The sequence below is a fragment of the Crotalus tigris genome, unplaced genomic scaffold, assembly GCF_016545835.1.
Source record: "Crotalus tigris isolate CLP2741 ecotype Arizona unplaced genomic scaffold, ASM1654583v1 scf7180000023617.9722795, whole genome shotgun sequence".
NCBI classification, from domain to species: Eukaryota; Metazoa; Chordata; class Lepidosauria; order Squamata; family Viperidae; genus Crotalus; species Crotalus tigris.
Window position 1 is genome coordinate 7,301,859 of NW_024100081.1, and position 16,686 is coordinate 7,318,544.

At 36.3% G+C, this 16,686-nt stretch overlaps 1 protein-coding gene across 1 annotated transcript; it reads right to left on the minus strand.

Annotated features, from left to right (window-relative positions):
- Positions 1-3,935: 3,935 nt before the first annotated feature.
- Positions 3,936-14,912, minus strand: CMPK1 (cytidine/uridine monophosphate kinase 1). The gene is made up of 6 exons (XM_039319849.1): positions 14,619-14,912; positions 9,757-9,903; positions 8,446-8,598; positions 7,102-7,178; positions 6,918-7,014; positions 3,936-5,349 (listed from the first exon to the last, which is right to left on the minus strand). Exons 1-6 carry the CDS (start codon positions 14,802-14,804, stop codon positions 5,308-5,310), a joined length of 702 nt encoding a protein of 233 aa, XP_039175783.1. The 5' UTR covers positions 14,805-14,912; the 3' UTR covers positions 3,936-5,307.
- Positions 14,913-16,686: the final 1,774 nt, after the last annotated feature.

Sequence of the window (16,686 nt, forward strand, 5' to 3'; positions counted from 1 at the left end):
AATGAGAAAAGGAATAATTCTACCTCAGTCATCCCTGTACCTTCAAAATCTGCTCTGAAAATGTTCCAAAGCAGCTATGGAAGGTGTCTAAGGGGACAGCAAGGATGATTTTGCCAGGATAAAGTATTTCTATTTCTTAAATAAAAGAAAACTAATGGTCCCATCTTTTTGAAAACCTATCTACCATTTTAAAATTGCCTATATTTTGGTTTTTAAAATCAGAACTATTTTTCTGAAAATTTAAATTATTTTAAAATGGCTTCTAAAATAGTTTATTCATTCCTTTTCATTTGTATCTGGTACATTTGAAACTTGCTGAACGGTTAGTTCTCTAATACACCATAATTATTCTAAATATCATAAAAAGACATATTCCAAACAATGTGGATCTATCTGTATTACAGTTTCCCTAACTGTGTGATATATTTCCCTTGGGAAGTGGCAGTCAGAATCCATGAGGAGGTGTGAAGAACCTTATTTTTCAAGTTTCACTTATACTGTTCATTTGTGTTCATTTTGGAGTTTGGATTTTTAGGGGAGGTGTGTACATTGAGATTACACTAAAGGAAGGTATGATGACAAAAATTTAGGAAACCCTGATGGAATGATGTATTTAGATTCCAACAGTGCAGCTGAAATGCAAACCATTGGGTATTCCCCAGATGATATATCTGGAAATGAGGAATATTCACACAAATATACAGTACATACAAATGACTTCTGTAGAATTCAGTTAACCTCCACGTCACATTCTGAATACCCCACTTTAGCCAGCAGAGATGAGAAACAGCAGTCATGAACTATGTGTCCTTCCACAATTGAACAATGGGCCTGTAATTAATTATTGGGTCTGGCATTAGAGCTTCTAAAAAGAAGCAGGGTCATTCATAAGAAACTGTGATTTAAAGGGGATTGGGACTATCTGAGCTCCATCATTTTCATGATTGAACAGAACTTTGCTGAGGCTCCATTTCAAAAATACCCAAGGCTCAAAAAAGGGAAGCTGGTGTCTTTAATTGGCTGAAATGATTGACTTCCTCCTTAAGGTGGGTACTAGAAGTTGCAAAAAGAATATCAGCAGGCTATATGCAACTTTGACGCTTTTTATACCCCTAAATTAGATTTTATCCATTCTGTCTTCAAGGCACAAAAAAATATACAGAATTATAAGGTTAAGCTGAAAACAGACAAATCTGGAGAAAGTCTATCTATATGGCCACTAAATGTTGACATCAATATACCACTACTGTAACAAATATAAAAAACAAAAATACTATAACAAAAGATATATTACAGCATAGGCATGTATCTTCTGTTATCTTTTTTCTATAGGGGCAGTTTATCATTTGCTAAATTGATGTACAAAGATCTTTAGAGATCTTTCAATGCAGGCTTACAATGTGATTTAAGCATAAAACTGATCAACAATATATCAAAGGAAATTGAAATTAAAAATTAAACCAGCAAGATGTAAAGCCAAAATTCAAATCAAATAGTTCCCACAAGTGAGCAGGAGGAAAGGCTCAGAGAGATACATCTTCACTATCTAATTTATTCTGAAACACAGGAGACTCACTTTGTTTTATTCTGCTTTGTTTCTCCTCAAGAAAAAAAGCTGTTCTTCACAGATTTGGTTAGGCACAATCATGGCCAGCAGTAGTCCTGGGCGAATAGTGAAAGGACAAGAATCTGACAGTGAATGGTGACCTGAATGCACAGCCCCCCCCCCAGCCATCTTTTATTAAGCAAGAGAGACAACAAGTATTGAGGCAGACTTAAAAGATTCTGGGATGTGATGACAGCTTCTATTCTGGAGAAGAAAGAAGCAAGGTGATGGGATTTGGGTCCAGACTAAATCTTTAGGGCAGATAAGTCTTTAGTATAAACTGAAAGGCCAGAAATAGAGAGCAGCTCATTTTAGAATAATAAAAAGCTTTTGACTTTATTAGGCTTTTATGGCATCTTTCTTCCCAGAGACTTGACGATTGCACTTGGATTTCTTCTTTTATGGAATTTGGCTTGCAGCAGCTTGTGACGCCACACCTGAGAGACAGCATCAGTTCTGCACACCAAGGGCACATTTTTGGTTTGGTATTGCCCACCTAGCCCCACCCTACCTTTAAAGATGCACTCTTTAAATCACCCAAGGTAGAACATTGCTGAACTCCTAGTGCACCTCAAAGGCTGCTTTTCATGCTTATCATTTTATGTCAAGCAACTTTCCTTCAGAGAAACAGGTATTCATAAAATTGATATTTAGCCTCTCCTTCAGACAGTTCCAGACATCAAATCGGAAATACAGCAAAATAACTTGCCATTTTCAAATGTATCAATGGAGATACAGAAAGTTAGATCAGGGCCAAATCTCTGAGAATGGTGATTTCAGAGGGTTTTATGGGACCCCAGTGCCACAACTGGATTAGAGGGGGAAAAAAAGCCAGAGTCAAAAGCCTTTTATTGATAACACTTTGTGCCAATGTCTCAGATTACCAAACTCAGGAACTGCACATAGAGAGAGCCTTAATGACATAGACTAGACCAGTGTTTCCCAAACTTGACAATTTTAAGGCATGTGGACTTCAACTCCCAGAATTCCACAGCCAGCATTGCTGGCTGTGGAATTCTGGGAGTTGAAGTCCTCATGCCTTAAAATTGTCAAGTTGGGAAACACTGGACTAGACTACTAATATTTCTGGAGATAGATAATGAGTATATATTAAGCTTAGTTAAGGCCGAATGAAGTTCACAGCACAAGAAAGAAATTTGCCAATGAAGTGGCAGATTGTCTACTGGACACTAAACTATAGCAATGCCTATGATGAATGTTTTTCACACTGCATTTATTGTTGTCTGATGCCAGTTACATCTTCAAATATTGCAATTCATTTCTGGAACTGCAGTATAGTGTCCTTAGGATGACTCTTTAAAATGTAATGATTATAAATAGTATAAGGTTCAGCTAACAGGGCCAGTTGGAGATTTCAACTCTCACTATTCATCATCTGGATGCGGCCAATTTACATCAAAGCAACTCATTTTATCAAAGAGGCATCTGATCCCAGAAGTATAACATATTCTTGCTTATGAAGTGCCTGTTTTAAATTATATTGCTTCTATGGGATAGTGAGCATTTATATGTTATTTCCATGGGACAGGAACGCTAAGAACATAAGGTTTTTCTTTTACCAGCTTAGTCCATTCAATACAAAGCAAGTACTCCTCCTTGTGGCCAACAGCAGCAAGTAGAGAGCACACACACTTTATTTTGATCCAAGTTTGCAATAATCATGCCTTTTTTTAAAGTTACAGCATGTTGCTCTACCAATTAATATTTTTCTCTTACAAGGCTATATACGGGAAAAGGGGTGATTTCTCTTTCCCTAGAGATATTTTACTATATTTTCCTTAAAAAGTTCATTGACACTTTTTATAACTAGAAATTGGTTATGAGCCATCAAATTATTTTCAACTACTAGTGACCATATAGACTTTCTTCATGAAGGTCTGTCCCTAATCTGTTCTTTCATGTGTCTCAATGGTGCACTCATTGCCACCTAACTGAGTCCATCCACCTTACTGCTGCTTCTCTTTCCTTCTACTTTTCCTAGCATTAGAGCTTTTTCAAGACAGTTGGGTCTTTGCATAAATTGTTCGAAGTAGGATAGATTTATGCCCCTAAAGATCAAAAACAGCACCTTGAATTGTGCCTGAAAGACAATTGGTAGCCAGTGCAGATCTGCACATTGAGAAGCGACAACTTTGGCTTGATTTGTTCAATCTATCGGTTCAATTTGTTCAATCTATTTGTTCAATCTATCTATTATATAAAAACTTAAGGAACACATCACCATCCCAGATATTCAGTGGTGTCTTCTTACACACAAATTTTAAACTTTAAAGATGCAATCACAACAAATGAGGAAGCACAGAAATTGTATGTTTTATAGGCAATTATTTATTTAAAATTCATTTCTCCCACCAGTACAGCATTAAACACATACATTGAATTAAAAAATAAAAGGTTTCATTTACATTGGTCAAATTATATCAAAAGTATAATTGAACAAAATCTTCAAGTTATGCAAAATTATCAGGATAAAACAGTCAGAAGAATATTTTCCTCCAGCCAACCCCAAACACTTCAACTTACAGAATAAATAAGCAATTTTGTTACAAAATTCCTCATCAGTTACCATGCAACAAAATATGTGGCAGAAGAATGTTGATGTACTAGCTGCCCTCAAACATCAGATTGCAAAATTCTACCTAGTCTTTGAGTATCACAAATACTCAATGCCTATATAACCGGTAAACACGTGTACAAATAAATGGCACCTACATAATCTGCAAATTCAATCTTTAACATACCTAAACACACTGGTTTGTAGTAGCTTGTCTCAGAAAGTCACATTTACACCCCACTGAAATAATGAGACTTCAAATATCTGTGTCTCCCTGTGATCTGTATGAACCATTTCTGTTGAACCCAACCCAAGGGCTGGGTCTGGGCTGTCTATTAGTCTCTATGATCTTCATATTGCAGTATCCCAATTAGTTTTGTAAATGAGCCACTCCCCAAACACACAGGAAGTTTCCATTCTGTGGGTTAAATGACCACTTTTTCAGAGGTCTTAACTCAGGGGTCTTCAAACTTGGCCCTTTTATAACTCATGGACTTCAACTCTCAGAATTCCTCAGCCAGCATGCCTGGCTAAAGAATTCTGGGAGTTGAAGTCCATGAGTCATAAAAGGGCCGAGTTTGAAGATGCCTATCTTAACTAATTCTTTTTCATTTCCTAGCAATCGTTTAAGCAAAAAGTATGAAATCAGAAAGTATGCTATATTTAAACTGAACCATCCTTCTTAAAAACAGCAAATATGTATTTATTTTTAAGCAGTACAAAATAAAACTTCCTCATACAAGTTCCTATATTTGGTACAAAACTATCAAGAAACTAAATGGGCCCTCTCATTCATATTTACAATTTCAGTTTGTGGGACTCTTAAAAAACATGGTTTTTGGCAACAAGGAAAAAGCATGCTTTCCAGAAATAATATGTTTGCTATTTGATTATTAGTTTTTCCTAAAATTAAAATACTTTCCTAACTTCAAGTCATTTTCAATGTCGATATTTTAATGAGCCACTTCCATATTTTATATGCTGTTTGAAATGATAATTTTGAAAATTATTTTAAACATACATATTTTAAGAGGCGTATTTCATAACTATTATAAAATGGACAATTGTAGCAGCTCTTAAAGCAAGATTCAAGCATTTTGGAAGGATGTTCTGTTCAAGGAAAAAGCTAACCTTCTTTTTCAAAGATATTCACCACTTTTCCAAAAACCTGAAAGAGATATTATGAAACAATGTTTGTATATGATAGCAATAAGAACACAGGATACATTGTGAAAAATGAGCAGCATATAGGTAAGAGTTCACAGAGCAATTCTGAATTCAGTTCTTCAATTCTTCCAATCACTCCACTCATTACACTTAGTCTTCCATTAGGCAGTAGTGGACTGGCATAACAATCAGCATAAGACAGTTGGGGAATAACTTTCAAAGCAAACTTTAAAGCAATGGTGGGTTTAGTTTGGAAGCCCTGCCCCAGTTTGTTCAAATAAAGAAAAACTGACTGCAAATGTTGCACATTATATTGTACATCGGCTGAAGAAAAGCACTGCATGAAGTGTTTATTAAAATAGAATAATGGCATTTTATTGGTCTCTGACCAGAACAACTTGCACTCAAATTCCAGAGCAGTTTTGTGTTTTAAAAACACTTTATTTCTTCTTTTTAAAAAATTGTTAATGTAAAGAATAGACACTTTATAGAAGTATGTTTTTATTTACTATGTTTCTGTAAGCCAATAACTGAAACTCTGTGGTCAGATTTAAAAATACACATACATTGCAATGTTTCTAAAACACGTAAAAAGTAGACAATAAAAATACACACATACACACACACACACATCCCTAATGTGTTTAAAATAGCCAGTTGGGGGTATAGTGTTAAAGGAACCAGACTAGAAGCTGGAGACCATGAGTTCCAATCCCAACGCCTCCTGGGTGTCTTTGGACCAGTCACTATCTCTCTAGGCAGCAGGTAGTGGCAAAACTATTCTGTAAATGTTGCCAAGAAAACTTTGAAACTGATTCAGAGACAAACAAAAAAGTATGCTTTAAAGATTTTTAAAAGGCATAAACATGGGTGAAACAAAACTTACTAGTAAATTAGCCTTTTATTCATCAATAATTGCATCTGTCAATCACACAGAGACAGAACCTCTATCTTCACCCTTATTGTCTTCTCTGTTAATAAATTATTCAAATTGTGGAATTTGTGCTGTAAAAAGCTATGATTTTGGAATCAGATCACATGAATTCTTTCCAACTTTAGCTACCAAAGCTCTTTCATTAGATAACATGAGCAATTTGTCCTTCTCCTGTATATCATCATTTACAAGGGTCCCAGAATTTTCAGTAATGGTGGTGGATTCCACACATCTCAAGGCTACCTGGGTTGGGGAAGATACTATTCATACTTTTACTCTTTGCCATTATTTGTGTGCTTAATGAAGATTTCAACACCTGTGTTTTAAAAGCATACTTTATGCTGCTTTAAGTTGCTGTTTTCTATTAAGAATATATTATCCTGTACATGTATGAAAGCTTCACGAAATATTGCACAACATATTGAATTTTTAATAACATGCCATTTTAAATCAATGATCACAAAAAAGAATATATTATTGGACTAACAGGATCTTTTTAAGGCCAACACAAAATTAATTGACTTTTACTTGATATACAAGAAAAGCAGGTATTTGAAACATACAAAACCACAGGAGCAATTTTATATAAAACATTAAGCAATTTAATTCCAAACTTTTTTTTTTTAATAACTTACTTCATCAACAGATTTGGAGGCATCCACTTTCCTAACTTTGCCCTTTGTCTCATAGAGGTCTATTATGGGCTTAGTAGACTCTAGATATGTATGAAGTCTAAGATAAAAATAAAGTAAGAATAAATCATTTAATTGAAAAACATCAAAAAACCAAAATAGTAAAATTCTGTTTTGCGCACTGTACCTTTTCTCCAAACTTTCCCTATTGTCATCACTTCTGCCACTGCTCTTTCCTCTTTCAAGACAACGATTAATACATATCTTAAAGAAAAATAAAAATAGAGATTAAAGTTCTACACTAAACATTTTACATGCAAAACTTAAATCTGACACATTGAGATTAATTGCCTGATGGTTTAGGCGGAATATATTCTGTTTGTCATTCTGCACATCAACAACAAATAGTATCCATGTTGTTCTGTAATGCCAGTTCTACAGGGTCATTTGTCACCAGTTTATTACCCCTCTTTTATTTAAATTTGTGTGGCACTCGGAAAGCTCTTATCTGTTAAATTAAGATATTTTTTTCTCTAAAAGTAACAAAATTTAGGTACATTATGTATAAACTTCGCTCACAAATGGTTGCTAAGAGTTCTTGTTGTTCATTTTATTGATTGTATTGTTATTGGTCAATGACCAAAATAACTTTCTATTTGTCTGCTTTAAAAGCTATCACTGTGATAAAAATTATGGCTTTATTATCAGGATTTTTAAAAATGATGTGCATTTACTTTGGACAAAGCCAAACCAAAACTGTTCGGAACATTAAACCTTCTCTGAAAAAGTATAAATTATCTCCTTTCAAAGCATTGGTCTATTTGGAATAATATAGTCAGATAGTGTATAGTGAATAAATATGGATATACTCCTCACAATAAATAGAAATGCCAAATGGAAACAAAGACAAAATGTATACACAAATAACTCTTGTTTTGTGACTTAGGCTTGTCTGAGAAAGATGACTGGCTATCTTGGATTTGTGAATCACACTGCAAATTGTCTCTGTTTTATTAATCATATCAGGCAGAAGAGTAAAAAATTAGCAAATTGTCTACATAAACCAGTTCAAAGTTCATTTATAGTTAGGAGAAGTTCATTTATAGCAGGAATTGTGAACAATTCCGAATTATGTGCAAGGGTGGCAGCTATGTTTATATAAGATTCTGACCCCAAATGCAGAAAATTGTAAAGAAAAAAAAATGAAGCAATCAAAGTGAAAGATGAAATGGAACTATAAACATTGATATTTTTTTTTTGCCATAAGACAATATTTCAATCTAGAACATACTTCTTCATACTATTATTTGATGCAAAAAGATAATATCTCTTTTACAACTCATATCTGGTGCAATAATTACTCCAGGAGAACATAATATTTTTCAGCTTGCCAAACAATTACATAGACATCCTGGGGAAAAATAACAAGACATTTGAATATTAACTAACTTAAATCCTGATGTACAATATGTAGGTGAGAAACCTAATAGTCTTTATTTGTTCTGTATAAGAGGAAATGTATTAGTGTTACCTCATTATCACAGTCAAAAAAGAGAACAAAAGATACATCCACTTTTTCATCCATTGTTTTGTTCCAGCCCTGAAGATTATCTTCATTTCTGGGAAATCCATCAATTAGGAATTTATTCCTTTGAGAGTTAGCTGCCATAGTTTCATCCATAGCCTATAGAATAATATCTCAGATTAAAACAGGACATGAGACAATAATATATGCAATCAATAAAACAGTTCTAATTGGAATGATATCATACTTCTACTTGAATAACATCTGCCAAGTTTCAAAAAATGTAGTGTTACTTTAAGGGTGAGGCCGAATATGGTTTCCAAATCTGGGTGGCAAAAAGTGCGACAACCACTATGATAACTCTTTGATGCATTTGGGGTCTTTCCACACTCTGGTGTGTCCCAGTTCTGGTAATCCTAGATTTACAAAGATGACATTCTCTGAGGAACTTTGACTACAATGAACAGTACAGAAATACATGTTTGCATATTCCAAGGAAAACAACTGTCAAGAAATACAGGAATTAAGGAATTATGTTGAATTGCAAATGAAATTTTAGATTTTTCTTTTTATGCTCCGTAATCACCAAAGCTATTGAAGTACAAAACTTATTCAACAGTTTTTGAATATTGCTTTATTGTCTCTCTCAAACGTATTAATTATATCTCTGTTTGGTTAGAAGACAAGAAGATAATCTATCCTCATAATACTACTGCCTCTTCTGTAGTTAGCAATTTTTTCATTTGAAGAAACTGAAAAGATTCAGTTTACAAAACATAGTACACTTCAGGTCTACTTTAGGTCAAAGTATATCAGAGGACGTACACATGTCGCTGAAATAGAGTGCTTCAGCCCAGAATGTTGTCTTTATCATGAAAAGAGAAGTAACACATATCTGTGCTGAAATGCAATAGGTTGGATTCTTAGGAGGAAAGGGTGCATTCCAGAGAAATAAGAGGCAGCTCAGTCCAGATATTTTGTGTGAAACAAAGAGGGTGAAAACAGACTCGCCCTAATAGTTCTCAGAATATATGCTTGTTATAGATAGTAGAGTGCTTCAGTTTGGCAAGATTCTATCTGTAAGTATGGGACAATAAAGAACTCTGATTGGAAGAATCACCACATATGTTTCTTGGTTCTTGGGCCTGACAATATCTAATGAAATTATTTTGAATAATTATCTATTCATGGATTTATCTAGGCTCATAAAAAGAAAAGCATTCTTTCGTGAAAAGTGTAAACTAAATGTCAAATTAAAGTACATAAATACCTTAATGTTTTGTTTTAGATTTATATGGGAAATTGAATTAAACTTACCCTCTTTAACAAGCTGATTGTTATTTGTACAGGTACAATCTTCCCATCCTTAATATAATTTTCAATAAGTTCTCCATACTGAGAGCCTGGTCTTTTTCTCTCATCTCGAAGGAGGTCACCCGCAGAAAGATGAGTATAACCGTATTTCTAAAGGAAAGAAAACATAATTAAATTAAATCCACATAAAAAGTTGATTAGATAAGTTTATTTTCTTTACATGATATTAATAAAGACCTGGCTGTTGTCTCAAATATTTGGGGGAGGAAACTAAGCGAGCTGTGCTGATTTATTGGTTTTATTACTGTTCTTTTCAGTTATAAATTGGGAATGATTTCTTTGATCTCAAACATTTGTGGTTTGGATAGTTGATTCATTTTACTGTTTGATTTTAATTTTTGCATGCCACCCAAATTCATTTATGAGATGTGTGGCCATATAAATTGTAAGATGAGAAAATTAATGTGAAAAATCAACAGCATGTCTGTATTTTTGTTCATTTTTCCTATCAATGTTACAACATTTCTATTAGTAGTATCACTGTCAGGTTGCTCACATCTGATCTATTTTATTCTTAAATATAATAATATTATTATAATTTTCGGATAAAATACCAAATCCAATCTAAACACTTGCCTGATTGTTCAATCAACCATAATAATAATGATAAAACCACCTGACAAAACAGATAACAAGATCTTGCACTGGCTAAGAGCAGAAAAACTGAAAAAAGACACAGAGTACAAGACCAGTACAGTACAAGACCAAGCCTTAGGAACAAATGCATACAAAGCCAGAATTAAGAAGATAGCAACAGACAGCATATTCTGTCTCTTCAAAGAAGTTGAAGAAATAGTGGACCATCTAATTAACTACTGCGAGAAGATTCCACAGACCGACTACAAACAACACCATGAAAAAATAGCAACAATGATGCACTGGAATATCTGCAAGAAATGCCCTTTGCCTGCAAGCAAGTGCTGTTGAGACCATAAAATAGACAAAAAGTAGAAAATGTAGAAGCTGAAACGCTTTAGAACTTTAGAATTTGAACAGACAAGTACCTGACAAATAACACTCCAGACTTAATAACTGTCAATAAGAAAGACAAAAATAATCTGTATATTGGATATTGCAATACCTGGAAACAGCAGAAGAAGAATAGGACAGAAAGAACTGGAGAAAAATCACAAAATATGAAGACCTGAAAATAGAAGTAGAACGAATGTGGCAAAAGAAAGCAAAGATAGTACCAATAGCAATAGATGCATTGATGAAATTCCAAAACATCTGCAGCATCACTTCAACATCTTCAGCAATGACAAGATCACCATCCATAAATTGCAAAACACAGCTTTACTTGGAACAGCTTACATCCTGCAACAATACCTTTAATCTGATTAAAGAATATCTTCCTATCCTTGAGAAAAATTCAGTAAGTGGACAAAATGCCAAATCCAGTCTAAACATCTGGGTGGCTATGTGACCAATCAATGTTCATTAAATTTGTAGGCTGCTCAACTCTCAACAGCTCTGGGTGATTCATAACAAAGAAAGCACAATAGAATCAATAAAATATACAAGATAAAAATATGGCAAGCTGATTCTTGTCATGGGATGATCTCTGAGATTCTTTGGTTTGGTTGTTTACTGTTGGCTTCTTTGGCAGTTTCTTGATTGGGGTATTGTTTATTTGATTGTTGGTCTAATGTTAATCTTGGAGTTAATCTATGTTCATCGGGTGCTAATTGCTGGTGGAGAGGTGCTTAGGTCTTTTTGTTCTCTTTTGGTTTGCTGGTTATCTCTTTTGCATAGTTTATAGATATTGTTTATGTCTATGTGTCTATTGATGACTAATTTGCCAGAGAGCCAGGCTTCTAGAAATTCCCTAGCATTTTTGGCTTGGTCTAGGATGATTACAGTTTCCCAATTGAAAGTATGGTTAAGTCTATCCATATGTTGTTAAATTAAAGAGTTTTCATCATGTCTTCAGATTGCTAGTTGGCGTTCATGGATGTGTTCTACCAGTCTTCTACCTTTTTGTCCTACATATAGTAGTTGTTGCAATCATTACACTTTATGTTGTAGATGACTCTGTTTTTTTTTTCTGGGGCTGCTGAGTCTTTTGGTTTGTTCAGGATGTTTTGAAGGGCTTTAGTTGGCTTGTGTGCTATGCTGGTTCCATGTGTTTGTTGGTGGTTTCTGAGATGTCCTTGATGTATAGCAATGTTATTCTTTTTAGGGCTTGTGTTGATTGTGCTGTATTGGGTTGGCCAAATAAGCCAACAGTAAACAGCCCAACCAAAGAACCTCTAAGACCACCCCCACCAAAACTAATAGGGCAAGCCACTAGAATATAAACTGAGAGCAAATCCCACTCCTTACTAGCACTGATGTTACCTACTTTGGGTAATGAAAAGTCTGCAAGAAAACAACTAGGCTCAGAGAGCACCGAGGACTTCTCATTTCAACTCTCCTTCATATATTTCCTTTGAATATTTCAAAAACAATTTAAGCTATTTAGAAGATATACAATATAAGATTCACAGAAAGGCAAACATAAAATGAAGACACTGGCACCTCCCCCCATCATATTTCTTTGAAAATGGAAACATCTTGAAATTATTGATAAAAAACAGAAGAATTTGTAAGTAAAGAATATGTATATATCCATCAACTGAAGTTCTCCTTCAAATTTATTGTGACAAATATAATAAAGTTACAAGATACAAAGAACAATATGAGGAAAAAGGAAACACCAGTTTTTCTTTGTTGTTAACCTTGTGGTTAATCTAGTTAGAGTTCCAGGCTAAAAAAACCAGGAGTTTTAGTACCACTAGTTATGAAAGCCAGTTGGGTGACCTTGGGCCAATTATTCTGAGTCACTCTCAGCCAACTCACCTTACAGGGTTGCTATTATGAGAAAAAGTAGGACGAGGAAGATGTATTGGATATGTTCACTGCCCTGAGTTATTTGTAAAAATAATAAAGGCAGGATACAAGCAAGCAAGTAAGCAAATCAATATAAAGCTAAAATTCTAAATAAGTGCAAATACTAAACTGCTAAAATGACAACCTTGAAAGATTTAAAGCAGAATTAGTAAATTACTTTCACTGCTCGGTCCAGGAGTTTGATTCTCATTAGCTCAAGGTTGACTCAGCCTTCCATCCTTCCAAGGTTGGTAAAATGAGGACCCAGATTTTGGGGGGCAATATGCTGACTCTGTAACCCGCTTAGAGAGAGCAGCAAAGCACTATGAAGCGGTACATATGTCTAAGAGCTATTGATATAGCATTTATTGACTACAGTATCTCAATCTCAAAGGACCATACCCTGTGTACAAATTAAAGGCCATTTTCATGCGCCATTAGACAACATTAGGTTTTGCTAAGGTAATTGTCTAGTATCTTCAAGTTTCAAACTTTAATCTACATAAAACTATCAATCCAAATTTCCCCAAAAGTTTTTAACATGATTATTTGCTGGGGAATGAATAAAATTGTTCACCTTTAATGTACATTGTTGAGATATGAACAATCTATAGCAGTGATGGCGAACCTTTTAGAGACCAAGTGCCCAAAAACCACCCTGCCCCCGCTCCATCCGCCCTGCTCTAGCCTCACCCTACCCACCCTCAGGGCCATCCTCGGCACGCGGCAGATTGCCCAGGCGGCCCTGCAGCACCATGGTGGCCACGCCCTCCACCCGCACCCCGCAGCATCATCTGCTGCCCAGATGCCATGTGCTTGGCTGTGCAGCTCTGCACAGGCCGCACCTGGGGGTGACTCTTCTCAGGGGGAGGGCTGCTGGTGAGGAGGGAGCTATGGGGGGGGGAGGCAGGGCTGGGGCGACAGCATGCATGCCCACAGGGCTCTGAGTGCTGCCTCTGGCTTTAGTGCCATAGATTCGCCACCACTGATCTATAGGTTGATGAATTACTTTAGGAAGACTGATAGAAACCACAGCTGATAATATTGAGCCTCCTGTTTAACCCTAACCAGTTAGAAGGGGAAAAAAGTATCCAAGGCCATAGTCAAGGCAATCCAACGCAGAATAAGCCGAGCCGAGGTGGCGTAGCAGTTAGAGTGCAGTACTGCAGGCCACTTTAGCTGACTGTGTTCAGCAGGTCAGCGGTTCAAATTTCACTGGCTCAAGGTTGACTCAGCCTTCCATCCTTCCGAGGTAGGTAAAATGAGGACCCAGATTGTTGGGGGCAATGTAAGTATATATATACATTGCTTACTGGTGTATACCGCTTAGAGAGTGCTTGCAGTTAAAGCGGTATATAAGTCTCATAAATAAATAAATAAGAATCGGAGTTTGATTTCTCCAGACATTTCTGCGCTTCCTGAGTAAAGTATTTGAACGTTATTATCCAAGCCTCAATACAGGCTTGTATAAAAAGGGAGAAGGTTACAAAAGGAGGAGAGAGAAACGCCCAATACATAAGAACTGAAACAACAAAGATGAAGAGAATTTGTAAAAAAAAAAAAAAAATACACGCATCAGGAGCAATATCGCCCCATTTACCTCACATTTCCCTAAAAGTTGAGTTTTCTGAATGTACTGAATTATGCTTTTTTTTTTTTTAGTCACTAAAACTCGGGTAACCGTTCTGGAGTACCCGTTTTTGATAGGGTACCTGAACCCGTCAGATCCGACACCAGATCATTTGCAATACAATATTGTAAGAATCTTCCGGACCGCAAACCATTAAAGAACTTCAGGCCCCATCATTCTTTACCCTCCGACTAAGCAAGTTGCCGGCACTCTTTGAAATACACCGCATGCTAGAAATTGTAGTTCCTTCCCGACAGTAAGGAACAGAAATGCAGAAAAAGCGAAGCGCTATCCCCTCCCTTACCTCCACAATGCGGGCACACTGGGTTCCCTTTCCGGCTCCAGGCCCGCCGAGAACGAAGACAACTACCGGCTTCATGAGGAGCAGCAAGCGAGGTGAAAGGGAGGCAGGAGCGGCAAAAGCGTGGAGGCGAAGAAGCGAAGCAATTGCACGACCGGCAATTGACCCAAAGAGAGAACGACAAAACATGCGCCGCCGAAAAAGAGGGAGGGAAATGAGGGGAAGAAACCGGCCACGACTACAGCCAGCCGCCGACTCCTCCGGCTGAGGTGGCTTGTACTGTGTCACCAGGAAGCGAAAGCGCTTCCGGGTTCCCATCCTTCCGTCGTTCTCGCTGATGTGGGAGGGAGAGAAGCTCGGAGAAAGGCCTGGTGGGGCGGGCCGGGTTAGCGGTTTGAAGACAATTACAGTAAAGTTACGATGAAGGCAGGCAGGGCAGATGGGCGGGTGTCAAGGAACCAGTAAGGTCGCTTTGGAAAAACAGCTTCGATTCACCCGATGGAAATCTAAAGGGTGTTGGCTAATGTCGATTTCATTGAGAAACAACTCTTGTGTTGTAATATATGGTATAATACGTCTTGTACTACCTCTAATGCAGGGCGGGGGTATGGTTTTTGTGTTGTGTTTTTTTTTTAATATTGTAAGCTGCCCAGAATTACCTGTGTGAAAGTTGGGCGGCTGTATAAGTTTGTTTACATATATAAATTCAATAAATAGTGTTTGTTAAAAACCTAGACGGTGGATTTTTGAATGCCACAATTTGCCTCCCCCCAAAAAAAATTTTTACTTCTATTTCTTGGCAAAACACCACAATCCTATCTATTGTATGATGATTAACAAGAAAGTGCTTCTGTCTTTAATTCTATGGTCCAATTCTATTTGGCATATTTGAGGGCATAAGACAACATCGAAATAGCAAGTTGAACATTTAGCAGGTATTTGGTACTATTCTTGGAAACTCTCATTTTTTAATTGGATTTTCTATACAAAATGTTGAAATAAATTTAAAACTTCTTGAGAAGTGAGTTGATTTTAGAGAAGTCACTAATGTGAGAGATATAAGCTCTATGTAGCTCATAAATCTTTGGAAATATTCTAGTACTGAATTTTAAAGGCATTTTTTATTTTAAAGTTCAAACAATAAGCCAGGTAAAGAAAATAGTTGACAAAACTTAAATCAGTTAAGTAGCCACAAGGCTCTCCATAGCCTAAAATTCTTAGTTTGTAATTAAGAATTTCTTTACTCAGTATGGCCAGAAAATTATTTTTCTCCAAGTCAACACAATGACTTTTTATTTTCATAAAGTCTTGTGTAAAAGGACAAAATTGCCTATTCGAAAGGTCTATTGTGCTATATAAAGCAATATACTTTTTGTAGGGGAAATAATTTCTTTGCTGCCTTGCCTATGAAAACCTATTGAGGATACAAGTTATAAGAATTAGACCAATCTTCATCAACTTGATGTTCTTCAGATGGGTGGTACTTTCACATAATGCCATGAAATGGTTTTGGTTGCATTAATGCTAATGATTTCAGAACCTAGTCTATTGTAATGCCCCTGGAAAACAAGAAGGATAGATCTCTTTGTTGTTTTCTAGTAGTGACTCAAATACCACCAGCTTTAGAGCAGCGTTTTCTCAAGTTCAGCAACCTTAAGAGGTGTAGACTTCAATTTCACGCTGGCTGATGGGGCTTTCTGGAAGTTTGAAGTCCACACCTCTTAAAGTTGCTGAGGCTGAGAAACACTGCTTCAGAGTGAACGAAAAGGCAGTGTGTTTCAGTCAGGCAGGTTATTCCAGTGTTACAAACCACACATAACAGCACTGCTTCTGCCCTTAGTTATCTGACGTAGGTGCAGAGAAAGTAGATTAACAACTATCAAATTACTTCTTGTTGGTATTTACGGAGCTGGTCTTGCAGCAACTTAAAAGAGGCTGCAATCCTACACTCATTTATCTGGGATTAAGCCCCAACTGAACTTGAAGGCCCGAACATAAGGCTCCTAACCCAGCCAACGTACCTAAGATTTACTTCTGAACCAGTACAGTATCTAGGTTGTAAAGTCATTAA